General features: G+C 38.0%; 1 protein-coding gene across 5 annotated transcripts in view; it reads right to left on the bottom strand.

Annotated features, from left to right (window-relative positions):
* GRIK2 (glutamate ionotropic receptor kainate type subunit 2) overlaps positions 1–25,733 on the bottom strand; it is a 591,038-nt gene that overhangs the window by 130,656 nt on the left and 434,649 nt on the right. For 3 of the 5 annotated variants that reach the window (XM_020780740.3, XM_020780821.3, XM_078385448.1), the window contains exon 13: positions 24,970–25,187. In XM_020780740.3, coding sequence (XP_020636399.1) covers positions 24,970–25,187 — 218 coding nt within the window. Of the gene's footprint in view, positions 1–23,838; positions 24,851–24,967; positions 25,188–25,733 lie in introns of those variants that run through there. The other 2 variants (XM_078385450.1, XR_013541731.1) reach the window with 2 other exon arrangements.

Consider the following 25,733-nt stretch of genomic DNA (forward strand, 5'->3'; position numbering starts at 1 on the left):
AAGAACAAATGAAACTACACAAAAGAAGCTTTTCCATTCATTTTCAGATTTTTTTCATTTAAAAAAAAGCCTCTGAAATCCAAATCATTTGGTCTAATAAATCAGAGAGCTCCAGAAATTGTGGATTTCATTAGGATTTCCTCATTTGAATGACCTCTGTCTGTGCAAAATTGCCTCACCCATTTCTAAGTCCAGCCAACATTCTCTTTTGTCCCCCAAGGTACTTATGTGATCTGCGAACTTGATGATGTGGTTGACATCTGACACTGGCAAGAGCCTGCCATGATTTTTGATAATAGTGATGAATTGATGATAACAATGGTGATTAAAAATAGTGCTGCCCTACATAAGTCTGATGATGATTATAATGATGATGATGATTAATCTTTCTTACCTGTACTGTTTCCTGCTGCTGATAATGGTGACATGATGACAAATGTGAACTTTAAAGTACTGTTAGTGGCTGTGTAAGTCTGATGATGACAGACATTAGTTTCTTATGTACTGTTGTTGCTGCCTGCTTTTGGAGTAAATAATTGTCTGTTGCCTTGTGGCTTTTTTGAAGTAATTCTGAGGGTTCTGTAGCGCTTTATTTGGTGTAGCACCAAAAAACCCAAAGCAGAAAGAACTCCAAAGAATTCATCCCTTTCATGTTCAGCAAAAAGACCGGTACCCAAATGACCCAAAAATGGATGAGATGATCTTTGAAAGAATCTGAATTTAATGAAACCTGAAAGTTTTCCTTGTCCACATACCTAATACACTGCTTTCATTATTCATACTCTTCTACAGAGATGTACATGTTACCTCATTATGCTTACACATATTTTTTTTAAAGGAGAAGTATGGTTCTTGAAACTGTCTTCTACTTGAACATCATTTCCAGAGCCACTTAATAAACAAAATCAGGCTCTCAAGATTAGGGCTGATTTCACTCATATTTAAGTGGGTTATTTCAATTAATTGATTTTCGAGATAAATAGTGAAACAAAGAAGAACATCTTTTTAACACTCAGAATGCTTCATTTAAAAATCAGACATGGAAGTTTAGAAATCATCCCCTGTCATATTATTATAAGGGGTAAGACAGAACATGTTTGGTGGGGCTTGCTTTCAGATAAATGTGTTAAAATCCATCTAAGTGACTAGCGAAGCAAAAGCAGGATGAAGAGCAGTTTCACGAAACCATTGCTCGTCAGATTTACTGAGCCAATTTCATTAATTTTTGATTGAAAAAAATCAATGTGTCTCCCTAGAAAATCACTGTTAATAACTTTGGTAGTTTTTTGAGTCTTCCTCTCATTTCCCATGCATTAGGCAAACTGTCTGACCTTTAAATAAAGGAATATGTATGTTTCTATATATTTGTTTTCCTTTACTTTGCTAAGAAAATATATTTTTAAGAAGATCTAGCTATAATACTGCTCTGGGATTTGGTCAGGAAGGATTGTGTTGTAGGTGATGACATGGACACTTGTATATAGATGCTCACCATAGCTTACCTCTTCCCTGTTCAACCACAAAAAAAAAAACAAAGTGCAAACTAATATACTGCCTCAGAGCACCTAAAGCACTCTCTGGGTAGTTTACAAGTTAATTATGCAGGCTACACATTGCCCTTCGAGAAAGCTGTTATTTATTTTACCGACCTTGGAACTATGGAAGGCTGAGTGAACCTAGAGCCAGCTACCTGGGATTGAACCCCAGGTGGTGAGCATAGTTTCAGCCGCAATACAGCAGTTTAACCACTACGCCATGAGGCTCTCAACTATGCCAACAATTTGGAAGCCTACTTGTTTTACCATTGGCCACAGGACAGGACAAAACAAAACAAAAATGATGATCTGATGGCAGCATTACTGGTATTACCTTCCCTCATCTTAGCTGTGAATTACAGAACTACTAGGACAGGATTTTGGGGTGTACATCATGTGCCCCAGTCAGAATGACCACAATGGATTTCAAATGCAGTAGACCTTTCTCTCCACATTTTGAAGGGAAGGAAGTAGCATACATTGCCGTCTGAAGAACTCTGCTCCTTTCTAATAGGACCACTGACGACCACTGACCAGAGCCTGAAATTAGTTAACTGCATCATTGGCTCTGGAAGAGAATGTTATCTCAGCAGACTGTAAAAGAAGTGCAGGAAGTATCCTCTGGTGTACTAGAATTGAAAAAGAGGCAACTAATGAAGCATGCCACATAGTCCACAGTATCTGTCTTTGTCGCTGATAGATGTGGAAATGAAATGCTGTGTTAAGAGGTTACACTGTCACACAGTGTTTTTGGATGCTCATTTCAACATTTAGAAGATATGACATAAAAAGTATTCTGTCTCTTCACTGTCAGGTACAAGGCAAATAAAGATGTATAATTAATGAAACATCTTATACTTCACTGGTTTCTTTTCTTATCCGTAACTAGTTAAGTTACTGATACTAAATGAAAAAGGCACCATTAATTAAGGAGTATTTTTATCAGTAATTAAGTGCAAAAATGCTATTATTAGTCATCCTCTAGTATCTCCACCTTACTGTAAACCTTTTATTACATGTTTAATACCTCATCATTAAACAAATCTCTCTTTTCCCAGAGTAGATAGACTTTACGGTCCAAATTTCAATCAAAACTTTTCCATTTAATAAACTGAAAAACTCAATCATATCTCATATTTAGCTTTAATGAGTATCCTAGTAAATGGGAAAGAAAAAGAAAAGCTATGACTTTGCTGTATTTCTTTTACTTCCAAATACTTAATTTCGAAACATAATTTTTCAATATCTAGATTATATCAAATGACTTCACTACAGCAATGCCTGCCATTCCTTTCCTGCATTTTACATTTTAGAATTATCTGTAATTGATTTTTGTAGGTTAATAATCACTATCCTCATCTTAGAACTGCAAAGTTGGAAGGGGCCCTATGGATCATTGAATCCAGGCCATGAAGGAGACATAGTGGAGAATTGATCTCCCAGTCTTAGGTTCTACTGAATAATCCAGCATTTTGTCCAAGGAAGAGACATGCAGACGTTATTGGACTGCATCTGTCCCATCCGTCCTTGCCAGGACTGCTAGACACAATCCCTCAATATTTGGAGGGGCACATGCTTTCCATCCCTGATTTAATCACTTACTACTTTATGGAGAACATTCACCAAGTTTCATGGAGTTTTTTTTTTAAGTTAAGTATCTCACTCCCCTCTTCCCTTTTTAATGACTACTTATTTATTTTGCAAATCTTTTCATTCAATTAACTTTGTGGTACCATGCATACAGTGGTACTACTGTATCCTTCTGAGAAAGCAGATGCAATAAGAAGAGGGAAAAGTCTTCATAGATCTGTTATATATTTTAAATGTAATCCTGATCGAAACAGGACATTTTATGCTACTTAAATAACTATCACAGTAGCTCCATGATATGCACTCTGTGTTTTTTCTTCTCCGTATTTCATCTAATGACCAGACACATTACTGAGCAGTGCAATTTGGACTGTTTAGGTTTGTAAAGATGAATAACCAGCCTAATGTATGTGTGGGCCTATGTTCAGAGATTTCGAATCAGTCCAAAGTGAATCAAGCCATTTTCTGAATTTGGATGGTGGGATTCTAACCGAAATCTTCAGTCTAGATCCTTAATATGTTAGTATTTTCCTTAATAGGTTGCATATAAAATGCAATTAAAATTTATAAATCTGCCTGAAATACTTCCTAAACACTTTGATTTTAAGCAGATTTTAGTTCTTCCAGTCTTTTACTTTGACGTTTAACAGACAGTTGATTTTCATGAAGGACAATTTTACGTTCAATGATTTTTCTCAGTAGTAACTGTAGAGAGGAAAATGTCTCATGACCTGAAGAGTCATAATGTGTGGCCCTAATTAGATACAACTGTAATATGTAAGAGTCAGCACACCTACTTGTAATGGTAATTACAACAGCTGGCTAAACTTTGCTTGGGAGAGATGCTGGTTTTTATGCAGCAGTTTCGAATATGCCAGTGAACTCATATACTAAATTCATATATTCTAAGAATATGCAGAAGTGTTTTTCTTCTTGGGGGAAAATCTGTGTTACTTGAGTTTTCTGAGAAAGCAAATCCAATAAGGAGACAAAAAATACACATAGATCTGTGATACATTTTAAATGTAGTCCTGTTTAAAGCAGCACATTTAAGCCACTTAAACAACTATCAGAGTGTCTCCATAATGCACACTCTATTGTTTTTCCTCTCTGTATTTCATCCATATTGCACTGCTCCATATTTTACATTTCAATGAGTGTGCGCACATGAAATACGTCCAGGCGACACTTTCAAATGCTAGCTATAGCACAGACCTTTGTTCAATACAACAGAGGGGTGTGAAATGGCAAATCCACATAAGGTCCAGATTTTGTATCCAGAAGTGTTTGTTTATACACAGATTGACAGTGATGAAATAATAAAACTCACTAATTTGTAGTCATTCTGACTGATTAATACTTTGTGAGGTCCTGAAAGAACACCCAAGACTAGTATTTACTTATACTTTGGTCATATATTGATCAATAATACTTACTCTGCATAGGAATATTCTGGTCCTTGAATCCACAAATATCTCCAAAGTGTTGGGCTAGGCCACTTCTTTTAAGGCATTTGCAAAGGAGGTATTTATTTATTTATTTATTTATTTATTTATTTATTTATTTATTTATTTATTTATTTATTTATTTATTTGATTTTTACCCCGCCCCTCTAGACAGCGTCTACTCGAGGAAGGAAAAAAAATCATCAGTTCCCAAATTGGGTTAGAGTAGAAGAAATTTCTATGAAATTTTCAGAGAGAGGAGCATTTAATATTTCTAACAGCAGAATATATTATTGCATACTAGGGATGCACATGGGGAAAGCTTCCAGTTTCATTTCATTTCAGGTCTTTGTGGGGGGTTCCTCTTTCATTTTGGGGTGGTTTTATGGGTATGAGGCACCAAATAATACCCAAATATTTCAGGGTGTTTTAGTTTCAGAGAGTCAGGACTTAGAAAATGGTGATGGGGAAAGAGAATGGGGTTTGTAGCAGAAATGACAGTGGGGGGGAAGAGCTTGCATTGGCAGGGAAGGAATGATGTGGGAAGGGGAGAAAAATGGTACTTGTGGCAATGAAGAAATGAATGGGGTTGAACAGGGATTTTGATGGGGAGGGAATGACAAGAAATAGGGGAACAATGGGACTTGGCGGTGATGAAACAAATGGGACAGAGACTAGAGCAATAATGGTGGGAAACTGAAGCGTGATTTCAACCAAAAATGGGCTAGAGCTCATTGTAAGGTCTATTCCATGGTGATGCTAGCAGCAAAGAGGTAATTTCTCGGCCAATGTTGTACATGCTCAAAAATCATCCAGACCAACTATATTGGGTAGTCAAAGGCGTATTATGCTCTGGCCTACAGGGGGGAAATGTAGACTATTTGATAGCCCCCTGTAATGTATTACAAGGGAATATGCAGATACAAATACACTGCTGAATGCCTAGGATCTCCATTCACTTAAAAAAAGGGCAGCTGTCAGATCACTGTAGAAAAGGGCTTCCCTGAACCCCACTCCTTTTGTGGGGCAAGGTCCTTGAATGTGTAGTGGCCTCCCAGCTCTGAAGATTCCTGGATGAAACAGATTGTCCAGATCTATTTCAGTCTGACTTCAGGCCTGAGCATAGAACAGAAACAGTACTGAACACCTTGGTGGAAGACCAATGACAAGAACTAGACAAGTGGAGTATGTCCTTGTTAGTTCTGCTGGATTTTTAGTGGATTTGTATACCACGGTTGTCCCTCTGGGACGGGATTGGGAGGCATTGTCCTACAGAGGCACCAATTCTACCTAGAGGACTGATCTCAGAAGATAGTGTTTGGGGGGGAGGGTAACGTATTTAACATTTATGGTGTCCTTAAGGGATCTGTCTTGACAGATTAGATCCTGATCAACTGAAAGATAGAGAAGGAAATAGTGATCTAGCCTTTGTTGGATGGACCTATATTCACCCTGAAAACTCAGGTTTGCAGTTTGAGTGAAATGGTCCCTGAGCCTGGATGTTCAGGTCTTCACAGTGGCCAGCTGTACCTATTCCTAGAGATATCTGACTTGGCTAAAAATGATTTCGTTAGACCTTGAATGGATTATTGTTACATGCTGTACATGAGTCTGTCTTTCAAGAGAATTCTTGATTCTAGCAGCTGGAATTAGCTAAAGAGCCCTGTCTCATGGTTCCACAATATACAGAGACCTATCTGATAGGAACTTGAGAGTAGACCTTTACTGTGGTTATTTCCAGACACTGGAGACCTTTCGCAAGAGAACTAAGTCTGCACCCTTTCTGTTGTTTCAGTTGATCCTCACTAAAAACCTCAAAATATTGTATTTTAGCTAGTGTGCTAGTTCTTTCTTGTAGGTAAACTCAACTAGCATTTTAAATTATTTTAAAGTGTTTTATTATTGCATTTTAACAATACAATGAGTTTAATTATATTTTAATATTTGTAACCTAGTGTATATTAATTCTGTTGTTGAACTATATTTAAATATAAGCTGCTATGAGTACCAATTTTTGGGAAGGAATACATACAATACCAAATATAAATAAAATAAATAAAATGAACAAGCACCTATTAATTGCTTACTTCCTATACTTTTTTACTAGGAACTGAAGCTAAAACAAAGCAGCTACTTCCAACTGAAGCACCGTGAGATAAAATGTAAAATATACCTATCCCTGTAGGCCATTTCACATCAAATACCTCATATGTATTCTAAACCTTCTTCTCGCACAAGCAATTTAACTAGCCCCTATGGCAGCACCGAGTAGGAACATGTAAGAATTTGCTGCTCCTGAGATTTTTCTTTAATCTGGTTGTTCTCAACACTGTAAGACGATGTGGCAAGAATATGTGAATGCACCCAAGAGATGTTAGCATTGACACAAGACCAAGATGCCAAAGTTCTCTCTCCTAATCCCCACACCTTTTGTGTTCAAACCGGGGCTGGTTACAGGGATCACACATAAGCCCCCTGTTACAGCAGCTCCACTGGCTACCAATCCATTTCCAGGCATAATTCAAAGTGCTGATTCTAGCCTATAAAGTCCTAAACCAGTGGTTCTTAACCATTGTTACTCGGATGCTTTTGAACTGCAACTCCCAGAAACCCCAGTCAGGCCAGCTGGTGGTGAAGGCTTCTGGGAGTTGCAGTCCAAAACTCCTGAGTAACCCAAGGTTAAGAACCAGTGTCCTAAACAACTTGGGTCCAAGCTATCTCAAAAAGTGTATCTCCTTTTATGATCCTACTTGGGTATATGATTATCAGGAGAGGCCTTGCTCCCACCTCCCTCACAGGTGCACTTGGTGGGGAAATGGGAGAGGGACTTCTCTGCTGCAGTTCCCAGACTCTGGAACTCTCTCCCACAGGAGGCCAGGCTGGCCCCATCTTTGCTGTCCTGCAAGCAGACCTTTATCTTTCTCTCAGGCAGGCTTTTCCTCTGTGACTGTCTGTCTAGAAGACAATAAATGAGGTGCTTTATATTTTGTTGCTTGTAAATCTATTTTTTTGAAATGCTTTTGTCTAACATTTTTTAATATAATGTCATTGATTCTTCTTTAATATTTGAATAATTTACTGTTTTTAGCTTTTAATACCATGCTTTTAATAATGTAAGGCACCTTGCATTCATTTTTAGAAGAAAGTTGAGGTAAAAATTAAACAAACAAACAAACATAACATAACATGTGCAAAATGCCTGTTTCCTGAAAGTAAGAATAGGCTGCATCATATGGCACTGATGGTGGAATGTTTCTACACCTGTGGCCTTACACTTCAGAACATGCAATATGCGTACATCCAAGCATGTGGCATCAGGGAGAGTGGCTAAAGGTGAGAGAAAGTGAGTAATCCACTTGGCTGGGAAGAGAAGGTAAGAGCTGCACTCAGATCGACAGCTACACTCAGATTCTCTAAAAGCTCATGACCAGAGAGGTAAATAAGAGGCATTTTGTGGAGGAATTTGAGGTGGAGGTCAGCATGGTGTCCCCCACACAAACATAATACAGACACACACTGTCCTTATAGGACAAAAACATGGATGTTGAAGGAGTATTTTGCAACACCTGTGAGATGTTTGTTTTCCTGCCGGGGGATCTAGGAGGCTACACATGCAGCAAGTGAAAGCTGGTTGCCCTTCCAGAATAGCATGACAGTGTGAAGCCTAGGGTGGTAAATCTGAGTAGTCATTAAACACATAGTTTGTTAAGTGAGGAGTGCCTGTATTGGAACTTTCTCTGGAAACACACAGACAAGAGACCAATCCCATTGGGTCATTTCCCCCCCCCCCCTTTGATGGGTCATTTCTTCATCTTTGTGGTTTGGAGGGGGCACTGCCTCGAATGCCAGAGAGAAGGCAAAGAGTGCCCTCAGATTATTGCAAGTTGTCCAGCAATGTACAGAGATTATATAAAAAGCTCAGAGTCAACCAGAAAGTGCTTTATAATGAGTTACAGAATCAATTACTTTCCAGGCTCTGCTGCCTGAAGCCACAGATACAGCCAAACTAAACATCAATGTTCTTGCATATATCCTAGGAGGAGCATCTAAGGTTCTTTGCTGGGAATCCCCTCAACCATGACAGAAAACACTATAATAAAAAATGATCTCTGAAGCGTTTTCTGCAGATGAGGTCTCAAACAGTTTTCAGCTTTCTGGAGCCTCTTGTTTAAATCCAATGTATCACTCGTGGTTATATGAGGATTTCCAGCCCATCTCCTGTGTAGGCCTCCAGGGTGCCAAAAAGCTGATCTAGAGAGTTTCCCAGCCTTCCAGAACAGGTTTCCAAGGTGTATCACTGGATACTAGCTTCTTTAAATGAAGGCACAATCGTGTTTATACTGATAGAAAGAAAGGTTTCTTTCATTCAAACACAGTGTAAAATACATTTTAAATATATTTTACAAAGCCATTAAAAACATCCTCCCAAAACCCTTGTCATTGTTGTAAAGCCTCACTAATGTATCTTCAAAAACAATATTTTGCAAATAAATAATAAGAATAAGAACTGGAAAAACTAACAAAATACAGAGACCTGGCAATCAAAACATCTCGCTTGTGGATGAAACACACTTCAGTGGTCCTTGTAGTCAGTGGGGTTTTGGGAACATCAAGAAATTTCACACAGTTTTAGAAGCAGTTGCAGATTTCAGAAATAACATTGTCAGAACTACAAAAATTGGCAATATTAGGAACAGCATGTGTACTGGGCTGATATTTAACAGATACTTAGGATTTTTGGGTTAAAACATATATCTGTTATATAATACCAGCCAACGTTTTAATAATTTTGATCGACTGTGCCTGGCATTTACAACAACAATAATAATATGTTTTGATTCAGCCGTATAGTGATCTTTTCCAGTATTTCCTAGGTATAGAGCACTCAGAAGTAGCTTATTATTTCCATCTTTGGGGGGGGGGGGGAGGTGCACTGGAAACATGTAGATTGCTCCAAGACCACATAGGCTGGCTCTTTTCCTACTGACTCATAAAAAAATAAATACTTTTAGGTAATATGCAACTTAAGAAGGCTTGAAAAAAATTTAGGAGTTCCATGCAGCTTTTGAAGACTGAGAAAGCTTTAAAAATACGAGAAACAATTGTGACTCAGTGATTTTTGCTTGAAGTATTATCAGATACAGAGGAATCCTAAGGCGGAATTAAGATTGCTGGAAGAAATATCAACAACCTCTGATATGCAGATGATACCACTCTGATGGCAGAAAGTGAGGAGGAATTAAAGAACCTCTTAATGAGGGTGAAAGAGGAGAGCACCAAAAATGGTCTGAAGCTCAACATCAAAAAAACTAAGATCAGGGCCACTGGTCCCATTACCTCCTGGCAAATAGAAGAGGAAGATATGGAGGCAGTGACAGATTTTACTTTCTTGGGTTCCATGATCACTGCAGATGGTGACAGCAGCCACGAAATTAAAAGACGCCTGCTTCTTGTGAGGAAAGTGATGGCAAATCTAGACAGCACCTTAAAAAGCAGAGACATCACCCTGCCGACAAAGGTCTGCAGAGTCAAAGCTATGGTTTTTCCAGTAGCAAAATATGGAAGTGACAGCTGGACCATATAGAAGGCTGACCGCCGAAGAATTGATGCTTTTGAATTGTGGTGCTGGAGGAGGCTCTTGAGAGTCCCCTGGACTGCAAGGAGAACAAACCTAACCATTCTAAGGGAAATCAAACCAGAGTGCTCACTGGAAGGACAGATCCTGAAGTTGAGGCTCCAATACTTTGGCCATCTCCTGAGAAGAGAAGACTCCCTGGAAAAGCCCCTGTAGTTGGGAAAGTGTGAAGGCAAGAGGAGAAGGGGACGACAGAGGATGAGATGGTTGGACAGTGTCATCAAAACTACCAAAATGAATTTGACCCAACTCTGGAAGGCAGAGGAAGATAGGAGGGCCTGGCATGTTCTGGTCCATGGGATCACAAAAACTAAACAATAACAATTATCAGATATAAAAATATTTAGTGCAATTCAGAAACTGTATGATTGTTTTAAAAAAAGAAATAAATCTTCTCAATTTTGATTTTCCAACTTAAAAAGACGTGAATCATTCCTCCTTAGATCCATGCGGCTCCTGGGGTAACTTAACACGTACATCTGAGAAAGTGGACTTGTTTATAAAAGCTCCAATTAAAATATAGAAAATCTATTTAAAGTGTCATAACATCTTGGTCTTCTTTACATTTTTGGGTTTTGTTTTATTTTGTGTACCTTGTTGATTACCTGACAAATGTTATCCACTGTCAATTGACAGTTAAAGCCTTTCATCGACTATGAGGCAGTTTCTCTATATTATGACTCCCCTAATGATGCACTGAGAATCTGTTCTTACGCTGCAGCTCTTGCACCGAAAGAATAACAAACAAAGCAGGAGTCTTTACACCCTTATGCTTTGGAGAGATGAAACCATTCTGTCTCTCAATTCTTTATTCTTGGCATTTAATCAGCCCTTGAGTACAACTACCTTCAAAATAGCACTCTTGGTTGTGGAGAATGAGGGAGCAAATATCTGGGCCTCAGATGTCCAACTCTATTTGGCAAGTAAAAAAGTTGCACTATTCCAGATTAAATGTACTAAAACCCTAATCATCCGTTGCAATTCCCCAGACAGACAGAATCTCTAACTTCTTAACTGTTGGAACTACTTTGGCAGAGCTGGAGTAATAAACCCTATCATATTCTAATTTTCTGACAGCTTGATAGAACCAATGTTTTTAGCAGGAATAAAATGAAACAAAGCACTTTCCTTCCCATAGGAAAGTCTTCCACTCATATTCGTTGATGCCAACTAACCTTCACATCTGCTCTTTCCTCAAAGGTCTCTACAACTTGGCAAGATATGAACCAGAGTTCCTGATGAGGCATCTCCATCAGAGCATTCTACTTCCTTTTTCCATACAAAAAGGCAAAGGGGGCATTATAAAATAGTTTGTGGGCAATATCTTTAATAGAATGGCTGTGTGCAGATTTCTGAAATGATTATGTGATCATCCCTCAAGTGCAAAAACAGCATGTGGAAAGAGAAAAGGGGATTTAATTCCTTTGTGCCAACATAAAATTAAGACTGCTTTTAATGCAGATTAGATATATGTTAATCAAATGAAGGATCACTCTATCTCTCAAGTGAAAAAAAGTTTAATGAATGCATAGAGCTGTAGCTCTTCACTTTACCAATGAACCTGAAACTCATCACTACTAACAACACATGCAATGCAGCAGCAAAACTAGTATATTTGTGTCACAGAAAACATCCATTAACATTGTGAAGCAGTATTTCCTGTCATTTTTTCATATATACTATATATCTGATCACTTGTAGATCACTTGATAAGAGAAGATTAGAAGAGAAGAAAAATATTTCCCCCCCCCCCCGGCAAATTGAATAAATTGCACAAATAACAGTTTGTTGTGGGTTTTTTAGGCTCTTTGGCCGTGTTCTGAAGGTTGTTCTTCCTGACGTTTCGCCAGTCTCTGTGGCCGGCATCTTCAGAGGACTGGATTAGGAACTCTGTCCATGCTCTGTTGGTGTTTGTTGGATAGTACTTATAGCTGTGGGAACGGCTTTTGTCCTTTTTTTCAGGAGATAGGGTGATCAGTATGTTTTTGTTGTGATAACGGAGGGGGGAGGAAGAGATTATCTGTCATTGTGATTGATGGGTGTAGTTAGCTGGTCTTTTTTGTGCAATGATCCCTGGCCCTTGTGGCTGGGTAGAGTTTGTTGACCTTTTCCAGGTTGTATTTTTCAGAATGGGACACCAGGCTGGGTTTAGTTTTAGGCCTTCTTCTTTCCTGTTGAAGTTCTGTTTATGTTTATGGATTTCAATGGCTTCCCTGTGCAGTCTAACATACAGATTGCTGATGTCATCCAGTACTTCAGTATTTTGAAATAGAATTTCATGTCCAGCTTGTTTAAGGGCATGTTCAGCTACTGCTGATTTTTCCGGTTGTTTTAATCAGGAAAGAATAAGGCCTAAAACTAAACACAGCCTGGTGCCCCATTCTGAAAAATACAACCTGCAAAAGGTCAATGAACTCTATGCAGCCACAAAGGCCAGGAATCATTGCACAAAAAAGACCAGCTAACAACACCCATCAATCACAGTAACAGATAATCTCTCCCTCCCCCCTCCCTTATCACAACAAAAACATGCTGATCACCCTATCTCCTGAAAAAAAGACAAAAGCCGTTCCCACAGCTATAAATACTATCCAACAAACACCAACAGAGCATAGGCAGAGTTCCTACTCCAGTCCTTTGAAGATGCCGGCCACAGAGACTGGCGAAATGTCAGGAAGAACAACCTTCAGAACACGGCCAAAGAGCCCAAAAAACCTACAACTACCATTAGATCCCGGCCATGAAAGCCTTCGTGAATACATTGCACAAATAACAAATTGTGCAAAACCATAAAGGCTACTCCCTTGGCCTACTGGATGGCTTATCCCCCCCCCCTCCTCTCTCAATGTACCACTGATGGATTAGTCTCTCTGTATGCTTTGCTTGTCAGAGAGAATAAAGGTACTTTTACTTGACAAGAAAAAACATAATACTCTTTGTCTCACTTGCACTTTGGGTTGAGAAATCTGTCAAGTCAAAATATCTTAAATCAACAAAAGGAAAAAAAATTCAGACAGATTTTTTTACATACTAAATGAAAGGGCAAACATTCCAAAATCTGAGGAAATCTGTACAGGGAGAAGTCTACAACTGGAACCTTCTCCATCTCAAATGACCAAGTGAACATGTGGATCGGAAGGATCAGATGTGCTGTGCAACAAAGATATTTAAAGGCCAATTCTTTTCACATTGCCACAAGCAAATACAATATTTCTTCAACTACCACAAATAAATAAAGTCCTGGGGGGGGGGACCTCAAATTGATCAATGCTTTCCACTTCAGGGATAAAATATCAGCATTAATTTGCTTCTTTCCTATAATTTAATCCATTCTCAATTTATTGTTAACATCTACTTTAAAAAGAAAAAAGGTGAGATATCTTTATAAAGATTCAAGCTGCAGCAAAAGGGTTCTGGTTTAAAAATAATTTATGGTTATCTGTATTGAGTGGCAAACTGCTTTTGTGGACAATACAGTTAGAGAAGTTAGAAACATGTCTAATATCATTGGGGTAGCTGCTGTGATGTCACAGAGGACCCAAGTTTACTTTAAAACTGCAGTTAAGTTCATTGCTAATTCTCAGCTTTGGCAAGACAGCATGCTCCCAAAAACCAATGGCCTAGCGTCAAAAAAGAACACAGTATGTTCCCAGTCTTCACCATGTTCTCATTTCCATTCCTGGCTGGAAGAAGTGTTATAAGACCAGTGCTTACCTTCAGTATATGAAGTAGCTGAAAGCCTTTTACTTCAACTATTTTACTTGAAAAAAAAGTGTGCCATGTCACTCATACCATGTCATAAAACTATATGCCATTGCCATGCTTCACAGACGTGAAGGAGACCATAACAATGTGCTGTTGCAAGAGGGCCACACATCACATTTTCAGGATAACATACACCTTTCAGAATGTACCAAAATTGTACAAGCAAAGAAAATTTGTGATAAACTATTTTTTATCTTATTTAGCACATGAAAAAGAAGCATACAAAGATTACATAGGCCAGAGCAATGGTTCCTAACCATGGGTCCCCATGTATCTTTGGACTAAAACTCCCAGAAGCCTTCACAACTGTTTACCCACGTAGCCCCTGCTTGTTTGACCCAACACAGAGCTCACCGCAGTATCCCAACACTTCCTTTACCTCGCTGCCACCAATTGTCCTCTGTCAACACCCTTTAATTTGAAAATTGAGGTCCAAGCTGAGTATAAAGTTGAATAACACAGGTTTGTTGATTACAGTTTGCTTAAGCAGGTTCTTCACAGACTTTAATGTATTCATTAGATTAGTAATAACTTGTTTCATCCTTAACTCTCTTAGTTCTCTATAAGTTCCACACTCTTAACTCCTAACTCTGCTACCCTCTCTAACTACCACAAACTAACGTCTGCTTCAGAATCTCATATCTGACTCTCTGTCCCCTCATTACTGGGAATAAGTAATGACAAAAACAAACCAAACCAAAACCTTCTCATTCTCACAAGGAAGAAAGACTATCATTGTGTCTGAATGGTAGAAGAATGGTCAGGGACAAAATTTGAACCTTACTTTCACAAGTCCCAGATAAAATCACCAACACCATATTCTGTACAAGCTGAAATTTCTGGGTTATCTCCAAAGTTAGTCCCATGCATAACACTTTTAAAAAAACCAAACACAAAAGCTACTTTTCAGAACAGGAAAGAAATGGAACATCCACATAAACTGGCTAAAGGCATTCCATGTCACGGAGAAGTAAGCCATGCCAAGATCTAATTTTAGGTGATACCCTTTATTAGGTTAGCCTTATTTGGTTAAGCCACCTTGGGTCCTTTTTAAAAAGAAAAGCAGGATATAAATAAATAAATAAATAAATAAATAAATAAATAAATAAATAAATAAATAAATAAATAAATAAATAAATAAATAAATAAATAAATAAATAAAGGCAGTAACATAACATGGAAGTTATAACAATTATAAATTTTTAGCATGATAACAGTTTAGAAACCAGTTATTTTAAATAAATGATGGAAATAACCTCCTGACAATGAGAACTGTTTGACTATAAAAATGGTCTTACTTGGAGTGTGATGGACTCTTCTTCACTGGAGTTTTTTTTTCAACAAAAGTCTGAGAGACATCCGTCAAGGATGCTTTAGCAATGGGTTTCCTATTATGTCAGGGGCTTGGACCTGATGATATTCAGGGTCCCCTCCAGCTCTACAATTCTACGAAAGCAGATTTGTCCCCACAAACTGGAGAAAACAGATAAAATCCAATAGCAAAAGTAAGCCCATTGACTCAGTAAGGATCTGATGAGTTAACACCAATGTAAATTCCATTGATTCAACTGCCCTACTCTAGTTGCAATTTACTGCTGGATTTAAGCTAATGTTTGAAACGCGAACTCACACAGTCTTCTTGGACTGTAATGCTAGTTTTATTAGTTTGACTCCCATGACTATAGAACCATTGGCTAGAATGTAAAGTTTGTACGTGCAGACCTAAACTTAGAAAGCAGGCTTGCCACATGCTCATCAGAAATATGTGAACTGTATTAAATTAATATTGCACGTGTCACAAACCTCCACCTGTCACACACATTTAATTTAATAAAAAGAACAAAAAATGATAAAATTTGGGATGGAAATGTCAAGTTTCCCCACTCATGGCACAGCTACATCTGCCATGCCAGTGGAAGATGAATGACATCTCTGTTTTAATAGGATCAAGCAAAATGATTCATGTGGGGAGTTCCAACTAGTATGTACTAATTTCTCTCTCCATAGGGAGTGGCTTGCTCTTACTGCCAAGAACATCCATTTCATGAGAAAATAATCAAATAAACTTTTATGCACACTTGTTGGCCATTTAATATATGAAACAAATGTAGACATTAATAGCTGGATTTTACAATAGAAAGAGCTAAATAGTAAAGTTTCTCATGTTCATTCCTTGGAATAATATTTTTAAATATATGAATGGCTTGGCTTCAACTGCTCTGGTTTAGGCTGATGTTTTATCAGCGCAGATATTCTTTGCAGCAAGAATATGCAACTGGGATCCCTCCAGGGCCTACATCCAATTGCTACTCACAGCTAGAATGTTCCCAATTCATCAACTGCTGGAGGGTAAATTCCCACTTATAGCAATTCCACTAATTCAACAGATCTACTCTAGTAGGAACAGGAATTGGATTTATAGCCTACAACTCTCATGGGCCCTAAATGGGACAGCCACAGATGAGGGATTATGGGAGTTGCATAATCTGGACTATGAACACCAGCTACCCACCAGCAACATCCTTCCTGAAGAAAATGACAGGTTTATCTTTGTATACACAATTAAGAAAAAGAAAAGAGGAAAGAAGAAGAAAAGGAAGTTTAAATTATAATAAATTTTGTGTGTTGTTGTTTTTTTAAAAAAACTTCTGTAATCATGGAATTGGCTCCTTTCCCTCCTTTTTACAAATTCTGTTCTGGCATTACCAGAACAGAATTTATTCTACAGAATAATTGGTTGGACCCCACTTTTACAGTGGAAACTTATTAATCTCTGAAATATTGCCTGCTACCTTGTTTTCAAAAATTGGTTTCTCTGTAGTCAACAAAGATGAACCAATATATCAGCAAGTAGTATATGTGTTGAGTTCACATTATCCAAAGGACTGTATGTCCCCATATGAACCTGCCCTGGTCTTCAGGACTGGTCTTCCTTTCTTCATGGACATATTTGGTAATAACGTGAGAGACTCAATTTCTTGATGGCTGCTTCCAGGTAATGGAACTCCCTTCTGAGGGAGATGACTAGCTTTCTCTTTACGGTCAATGCAGCAGCATGCTGTACAGAAAGGCTTTTGGCTATTAATTACCTGATGATGAAGTAGCTTTTAATGGTGACTGGATGTTCTACTCCTTTTCTGTAGTTTCTAAAGAGTTTTTTAATTGTGCTAATGCTGCACAGTTTTAATGTAATAACTTATTTAATAGTATATTGTAATTTTACTGTGGTTCTTTATCAAATTTATATTGTGAGCTGCCCAAGATCCTCCTAAGGAAAAAAAGGCAGGACATAAATGAAAGATACAGTGTTAAATTTCAGTTTCAAAATGTGAGAGTTAATATCCATTCAGCTGAAAACATTTCAGAATGTTAACAACCAATTCAAATGGTCAGACAAATAAAAACATGTCAACACAACAAAATTTGCTCCATGAGAAAATTCCTTGAGAGGCCCCTCCAAAATTGAAGCATCATCATAGAGAAGTGCCTCCCATTCATGTTTTCACAAGGCACTTTTCTTCTCACAGGCATTCCAATGATTTCAATGTGCAGATTTTTAATGTGAAAACATGACATTTCTAATATTTGACTCTAAAAAGGCAACCAATGTAGTTCAGCAATCTCATGATGTGGCACCATTTATGCAAACTTAATCCTAGCTGCTGAGGGCAGAGCTAAGTGAACACAAATTGATTTAATGCCTCCAAAAAGGGCTTCCAAAAAGAAGAGACAACATGCTACATGTGATGCCTTTCCATATGATGTGATTTTTCAGGATCCCCAACAGCATGGAAAGTTATTTGTGTAGCAGAAGCTTTCCTTTTCAGACAGCTTTTTTGCCACAGGGAGAGCAACAGGCAGTAAGTGGGACTAAGAATGCTTCCTTGCTTACGCATTCAAATAATTAACCCTTTTTTGAATATCTGAATAGGACTTTAATGTACTTCGAATCTGGATCAAAATCAGTATCTATTCCTCTTTTCATTATTTGTTCACGCTTTACCCATTTTTGGCTCATTTCTTGCATTCTCTTCTGCTGCTCAACAGCTTTCATAAGTTTCTTTTTAAGCAGGGCATCCTGCTAGTAAGCAGAACATTTACTTCCAAAGCATAGACAATCTGTTCAACAGTCTTGTTCATATTTTATAGAAGCTGAATGAGCACAGAAATACATTCTGAATACATGTAGTTTTTGCAGTTGTCGCTGTTTTAATCTGTGCATTTCTGCAACAACAACACCACACGCACACACACACACGCACACACGAACAAACAAAAGCTAAAGAAGGTGTTGTGGTACGTTAAAACTAACTGTTGTGGTTGTTGTGGGGTTTCCGGGCTCTTTGGCCGTGTTCTGAAGATTGTTCTTCCTAATGTTTCGCCAGTCTCTGTGGCCGGCATCTTCAGAGGATGCTATCCACTTCAGTGCTGTCCTCTGAAGATGCCGGCCACAGAGACTGGTGAAATGTTAGAAAGAACAACCTTCAGAACACAGCCAAAGAGCCCGGAAAACCCACAACAGCCATTAGATCCCAGCCATGAAAGCCTTCGTGAATACATTAACTGTAGTATTTTCATGTAAGCTTTGGTGGAACATGTCCATTTCTTCAGACATATGAGTTAAAATACAATGACTATATGGAGAATCATTCATGGAAAGCTCTAAGATAAAGGAACGGGATCTTTGATTGCATTTCACTGCTAGTCATGATTGACAAGCCCTGTTTGGTATTCAGTTCATTTAAACCTGGTTCTGTAAACAGCAACCATGATTAAAGGAAACAACAGAGGAACATGTAGTAATGTATAGAATGACAGATTTTACCTTTCAACCTTGTTCTGAAAGCTGGATCTAGTTAGTTGTGAAGGAAAATAACAGTAAATAAAAAATATTATTACATTTGGCAAATATTTAATCCACTGAGACAGGTGTCCAGCATGTGTATATATTCTATCTCAGCTGTTTCTGTTTGGATTCCTGTTCTGTACTTTTTCTTCTCCAAAATAGCAACTTTATATCTTGTGAAGAGTGTCCTGCAGATTCGAAACAGGTTTTTGTACACTGCACTTTCTGATGTCTGATTTATATTCATTAATTCTTCTGCTTAGAGATTATCCTGTAGAGTGCAGAGGGGCATTGTTGGCAAAAGAGGGCAGATAGGCTGTCCAGATAGGATAGGCTGGTGGGTAGGAACCATTCCCAGGGAGACCAGAAGAACAGAGTTTCCAATTTGTTCTACCAGAGAAGCACAAAAACATTGCCTGGCCATTCTTAACCCCTTATGCTCCTGTTGGCATTTCTGAAGCATGAGGATAAACCCAAGTGGTAGTGGGAGGCCCCCTGAGTGCAGGAGTCCCTTCCAGAGGAGCTTCTTCATGGATGGGGGGAGTGATCACATGCACACCCAGTTTAGGAGCTGTTGCACACTCTCTGCTCCCTTGATGGACAGACAGGGCTACTTGGTCGCTTGGATCCATGTAATTAACCCTGAGCATGTCTTCCCCATCAGCATCAGTCACTGGGCAGGGTGGCTTACACGATCTGTCCTAGCTCCAGAGACTAATGACAGCTGTAACCAATAAAGTTGTGCCTAATTTTTTTTAACCAAAATATTTTAATATGTTTCAGTTATTTGTTACTCCAGTTTGGGAGCACCATTAGGCTTGTGGAAAAGTAATGAGTCTACTTCAGTCCTTTTAACCCCACAGTAATGGCGAAGCTGAATTTTTGAATGTCTTATATACATTTCCATCATGGGATAACATGACTTTGAAAAACAGGAAATTATGTTCATATATGGTCCTAGCACAAACACAAATGGCAGATGCTATGGTGTTCAAATAACTGCAATTAAAATACATTTTATAATGCATTTTTACGTAAGCAATAAATGGATATTAAATGTATTACACAAAATCAAAGCAGCAAGATCAGGCAGACACACTTAATGGTAAGAAGCACACAATCATTGGATGTGATTAATTTAGAATGACAACCAGTATCCTTTCAGCTGTTTGCTTCTCTTGCCAGCTACAAAGAAAGCAAAGATGCAGACAACATTTATGTATTTCCTGCTGTTCTGCCTTCAAAGTATTGCAAGCTTGTCATTCAGGCAACTTAGCAGACAGCAAAACAGTTTCATTCTTCCACACCAACTGATGCGGTGTGTTTGCCATATTCTGAACTTTAGGAAAACTTTGCATGGGCACCTGTGCTATACAAATGAACATCTATGAATGCTTTACGACCCTGAAAATACACGATATTGCCTGATTTTGAAAGCTAAGCAGCAGCATGTCTTATCAGTACTGGGATGGGAGACCGCCTGTTAATAATCAGGATCTTCAGATAAGGACTAGGAAAGAATTCTGCCTAAAGACTGTGAGAACTATTGGTAAGACTGAGCGAGACAGACTATGTGTCTGACATAGTAGAAAGCAGCTTATGTTCCTATATCCAAAAGAAACTCTAAAAAGCAATGAAATTATTAGAGGGCCATGGTCAGAGAATGCCTTCTGTGAGCTATAGCCCACTTTGTTTGCACCTAGAGAACTCCAGGCATTTCAGTGTTATTTTACATTTAACATGAGGAATTCATGATACATGATAAATTCTGGGATGTATGGCCTCTGACAAATTCTAAATAGTTGGCAACCTTAGTGATCCTGTGCCAATTAATGCAAACATAAATGAATTATAAGATCAAAATATCGGATAATTGTGCAAAACTAGTGTGTGAAATTTAGCACAACTTTCCCGTTTTCCTCTTCTTGCCTCAGTTACCCAATTCTCCTGCTGTTTTCTTCAGGCTTGACCTATTCTCCACTATCCTTTTTTTTAAAATGACCCTCTATGTATATTTGAGATACTTTTACCTGAGATGCCCAACCAAATTATCTACCTCTAATCTTCAGACTAATTACAAACTTCCTGTTATCCTGAGATATTGAATCCATATCAATTTATACTGATAATTCTGTTCTTCAGCAGATAAGAATATGTTATGCCATCATCACCTCTAGCTTGGCCATTTGGTGCCAGAGAGATTGTGGCCAAATGTACAGTACATTTTAGCTTTCTGACTTTTCACTTCAAAAGCTGTGATTGCCAGTGGAGGTCTAAAAGCTCTGCATAACAGTAAAGGCAGGAGGAAAGAGGTCAAAAAGGAAAACTGAAATAATGGCAAGTACTTTACTGTTATGCAGAGCTTTTAGACCTCCACTGTCACAATGTCACTAGAATCAATAGGACAGGATGGCTAGGACTGCCTTGCTTCACCCAATATACCTCCTGAGATTGTCTAACATGTGCAATGATGCAGACAAGAAAGAAAACTTTCTTTGGAATTGTGGCTCAGCTGCAGAAACCAGGAACACTAAACCCAAGTTTAAGAAACTCTTAGGAATAATATGGAGGCCAGAATCCTATTGGTATTCATTTCAGGTTTGTATAGGTTTCTGTGGCCAATTGATAATGTGCCAAGACACGTCTCATTCTTATCTCATCAATTGGTAATGTGCTTGATTGCACAACTGAGATGTGCCCTAGCACCAGGTCAATTAGCTGCAATTACCATAACAAGTTACACAAACAGGTCTTTTTGCATCTTGTTTGCAGCTTCTTAATGTAGTTCTCTTATATTCAGCAGCTGGCACAGCTTCAGAAGAGCTCCTTAACAAGCTGCAATAAGCTGTAAACAAAGAGAATGCTGGTTTCTCCTCTTTTTCTCATTTTCTCTCATTTTAAGTGCCCTAGTGCATTAGGGTTGGCACCAAGCTATTAAAAATGATATTATTTCCCCCCTCCCATGCTTGATTGTTTCTCCACTGTTTAAAAAAACAACAGGAAGTATGTTTTGGCACTGTGGCTTTTCAGCATCATTTCAAGTAATCACAAATATGAAAAAATACAAATTGATCTGATTTTTTAAACTGCTGAAAGCCACTTGTCAAACTTTAAAATGCAATAAATAAGCCATTTCTTCACTTTTTTACCTCAACATTGGTATATAGACCAACCTCACACTGACCTCTCCTACCCTGCCAAGTCTCAAGTCAATAAATTTAACCTGAATATAAGCCGCAGAACCTACTGCACACAATTTTTGTTTATAATGGTGAAATGTGAATCATCTAATCCAGGTTTAACATCAGGCCACAACTTTGGCACTATAATATATCCAGTATGCCAAAGAACCTAGACTCTTCAGTTCATGTCGTCAAGCCACCAAAACAGAAGGTTTATCTATTACCAAGCCATGGATACTTACCAAATCCTTGTTTGTCTTTCTCTTTTTCCAATAACAATTGTAAAGGAACAAGTCTGTAGAGCATGGGGAAGGAATAGTAATCCACCACCCACTTCATTGCCACCCATGAAGAATGAGTTGCAAGAATGTTTTAGAAGCTATAGTTCAGAATCAATTTTTTTCTCCGGTTACAGAGGCATGAGGTTGTTGGCTCTTGAAATACTGAGAACTGGGGCATGTCAGATTATTGACTGGTCAAATTTGTGTTTTTTAAAAATGTTCCCTAAGTCACTTCTTGAGACAGTTCTTTCGAGACTTTGAGCATCAACAAAAATAGGAAAAGTGATTATCAGAAAAAATGGGTTTCACTACAACTCTCAGAATACACTTGCCAATCTTTCTCCAGGATCTGCCCACAATGTGTGCAGAATTGTGAATACTGTATTAACTTACTGGAAAGGAGAAGGTAGGTGAATGCTCATGATGAAAATGTATGCCGGAAACTTTATCACATTTCTCAGTTTCCAAACCACATTCTCATTCTGTCCTGTTTATATACCAACCAGATCATGAGACAATCCCCTAGTCCCTCCCTGCTGGATGGCAATATGTGCATATTCCCATGTATACTTTTGCATGGATTTCCTCTAACGTACACCATCTAGCAAGCATCACTGCACTGAGTAAGGCATGCCTGTGTACTTTTCATTGGTTGCATTTTTGAAACAGATGTTCAAGTCTATAGGAATCCCCTCCCCCCCCCCCCCCAGGAAACACAAGACAAGGCTCACAATGTAGGGGCTTCTCAGGCAAGGGGTATTTCACAGTCACTCTCATGCAGAAAACCCAAAGATTTTCTTCCTGTTGTCTGTGAGTTTGTTTGAAATGGATATTTACTGGATAACAACACATATTTTTGCTTATATCTATTTCTCTTACACCCGACTGCCTAACTTTTAAGGCAAGCCAAGAATTCTATAAAGTCCCATTCTAATAAGTGCATTAAAAGAGACTGTTGTCTTGGATAAGTTTTTAAAAAGAAAACATGACTACCTAACTGTATTCCAGATTCTCCTCAAAATTTTGAAAAATTATGAGCACCACAACTCCCTGATGGATTCTGGGAATATTGTTCTGACAAGTAACTTCTCCAAACTATGGAGTTGAATGCACACTACCAGCCATTAGCCTGCTTGCATTTTAAAGACTGTAATGGAAACAGAGGGTGCCTATGATAAGCTCATCATCTGGAAGATTCTAACATTATGTGCTTAAAAATCTCTGACTTCTCTGTCTCAGGAATGTGGTTTGGGTGCATTGAAAATGCAAGAAACCTAACAATCAGATCCAAGCTGTCTCAAAAAGTGGTAATCACCAACTTGTTTTAGTAGGAAGACTGGTTTGCTTCTGTTTCTTTTTAAAATAACTTTATTGAACAGAAGAGAAATACATATACAAAAACTACAGTGTTACAAAACACTACCAAATGTCCACTTATAACATTCCACAACCTCTCTACATCACTCTGTGTGACAACCCCCACCACCCACTCAGGACTTGTTCCATGTTCTTCATTCTTATATTTCAATTTGCCCCATTTCTCTCCAGTAATACACTGATTCTTCTCCTGGTATATACCCCTTCCCTTTCTGAAACACATGTAAGTTAACTTATCATTAATTGCCATACTCCACGTATATCTATACAACTCTTCCATAGTAATTTGATTATTACTTTTCCAGGTTTTTTTTTTTTGCAAATATTAACCTTGTCACAGTTACTGTTATAATAATTAATTCCTTTTCTTCTCCCTTCAATGGATTATTATTAACCAGAATCAACCAAGCAATTATTGGGGACATTCGTAGATCCACACCAACTATTTCTCTTATCTCCTTGAAAATCACTGCCCATTCCTTCTTCCTTATTTCACAAGGCCACCACATATGTATATACGTTCTCTTTTCTTTTTTACATTGCCAAAATAGTGAAGGTGTATTTTTATTTATTATATTCAACTTCAGTGTTGCATATCTTGTAACAGTTTTCCTTTACATACATGTTTTTCATTATTCTTTTATTTCACATTTTACTCTAATCTTCCATTTTTAATTTCCTCCTTCAGACCTTCTTGCCATAAATCTTTTAATCAACCATAAAAATTCTGTCTGTCTTAACATTTTATATATTGCACTTATTGTTCCCTTTCTATTTTCCCTTGTTTCTATTTTCTCTCTTTTTTCTATAATCTCTTCAAATTTCTTCCATTTCTTATGTAAATCCTACTTTCTACATGGAACAGCTATTGGGAATAAGACAAACTGAAGTAAATTGAAACCAAGCAGCAAAGTATGAGAGGAAATCATCATCCTTTTCTGTTGAAAACACCCCTTCTAAAAATGAAGTTCAACAACAATGTGCAACCTGCATGCTGTTTACTCAGAATTAAACTTATGTTTAGTCAAGTTGGCATAGGACTGCAGAACAAACCTATATGTCTTTATTGTTGCCCAGAGCTTCTTTTCTACTAAGGTTTAAAGTCTTAAAAGTGTTCCTTTATTTCATGAAAGCTGCCTGTAAAGTTTTCAATACATTTTTTCAGCATGAATTGGACATCGCGTGCTTGACAACCTGTTAAAATGTGACATTGCAAAATGTTTTAGAAGATGGAAAGAATTTACCCACTTGCTGAAACACTGTGCAATTGTAGCAAGTCATCTTTTCTCCCCAATTAATTGTAAAAGGCCTACCTTAAAAAAAGTCATTGTTGCACCATCTTCCACTGCTCCATACTCTATCTTTGTTTGCTTCGCTAAGTCATCTGCAGAATCAATCGGGGATTCCATGCGCTCCACTGTCAGAAAGGCGGCTAGATTAGCAGTATACGAGGAAATGATGATAAGTGTGAAAAACCACCAAATGCCTCCCACTATCCTGGTGGAGAGGGCTTTGGGCATGAGCTCGGAACCTGATGAAAATTAGGGGGAAAAGATGAATCCAGTGCATAAGCAGTACATCTCATTGTTAGAATGCAGTTCTTTTTGTCACGGAGTGAGAATGGATTCACTCAGCAAAATAAGAAGAGAAATATACAGTATACAACAGCAAGCTTTTATACTTTTTATACAGACACAAGACTGAAATGAAAAATAAAAACAAAATTATACACAAAGGATTCTGTTTGTAAAAGGAAAATTACAAGTTTTGGGGATCCAAAATATAGCAATGGGAGACCCAAATCAATGTTTGGCTATGATTCTAGTGTATAACCTGATATTTTAAAATGATTTTAAAGAAATTAGCAGGCAGAGAGAGAGGGAGAGAGGGAGAGAGAGAGAGAGAGAAATGAAGCATCTGAGTTACTAAAAAGAAGTTTCATATAAACATAAGAAGTAATCCTGACCCTCCCAGATAAAGATTTCAGCAGCTTTTCAACACATTTATGAATGGCTAATTCATAAAATGCATTGATTTCTATAATGTTTAAGCTGTTGTCCCCCAAAAATGTATCAGG

Source organism: Pogona vitticeps, chromosome 1 (genome assembly GCF_051106095.1).
Source record: "Pogona vitticeps strain Pit_001003342236 chromosome 1, PviZW2.1, whole genome shotgun sequence".
NCBI lineage: Eukaryota > Metazoa > Chordata > Lepidosauria > Squamata > Agamidae > Pogona > Pogona vitticeps.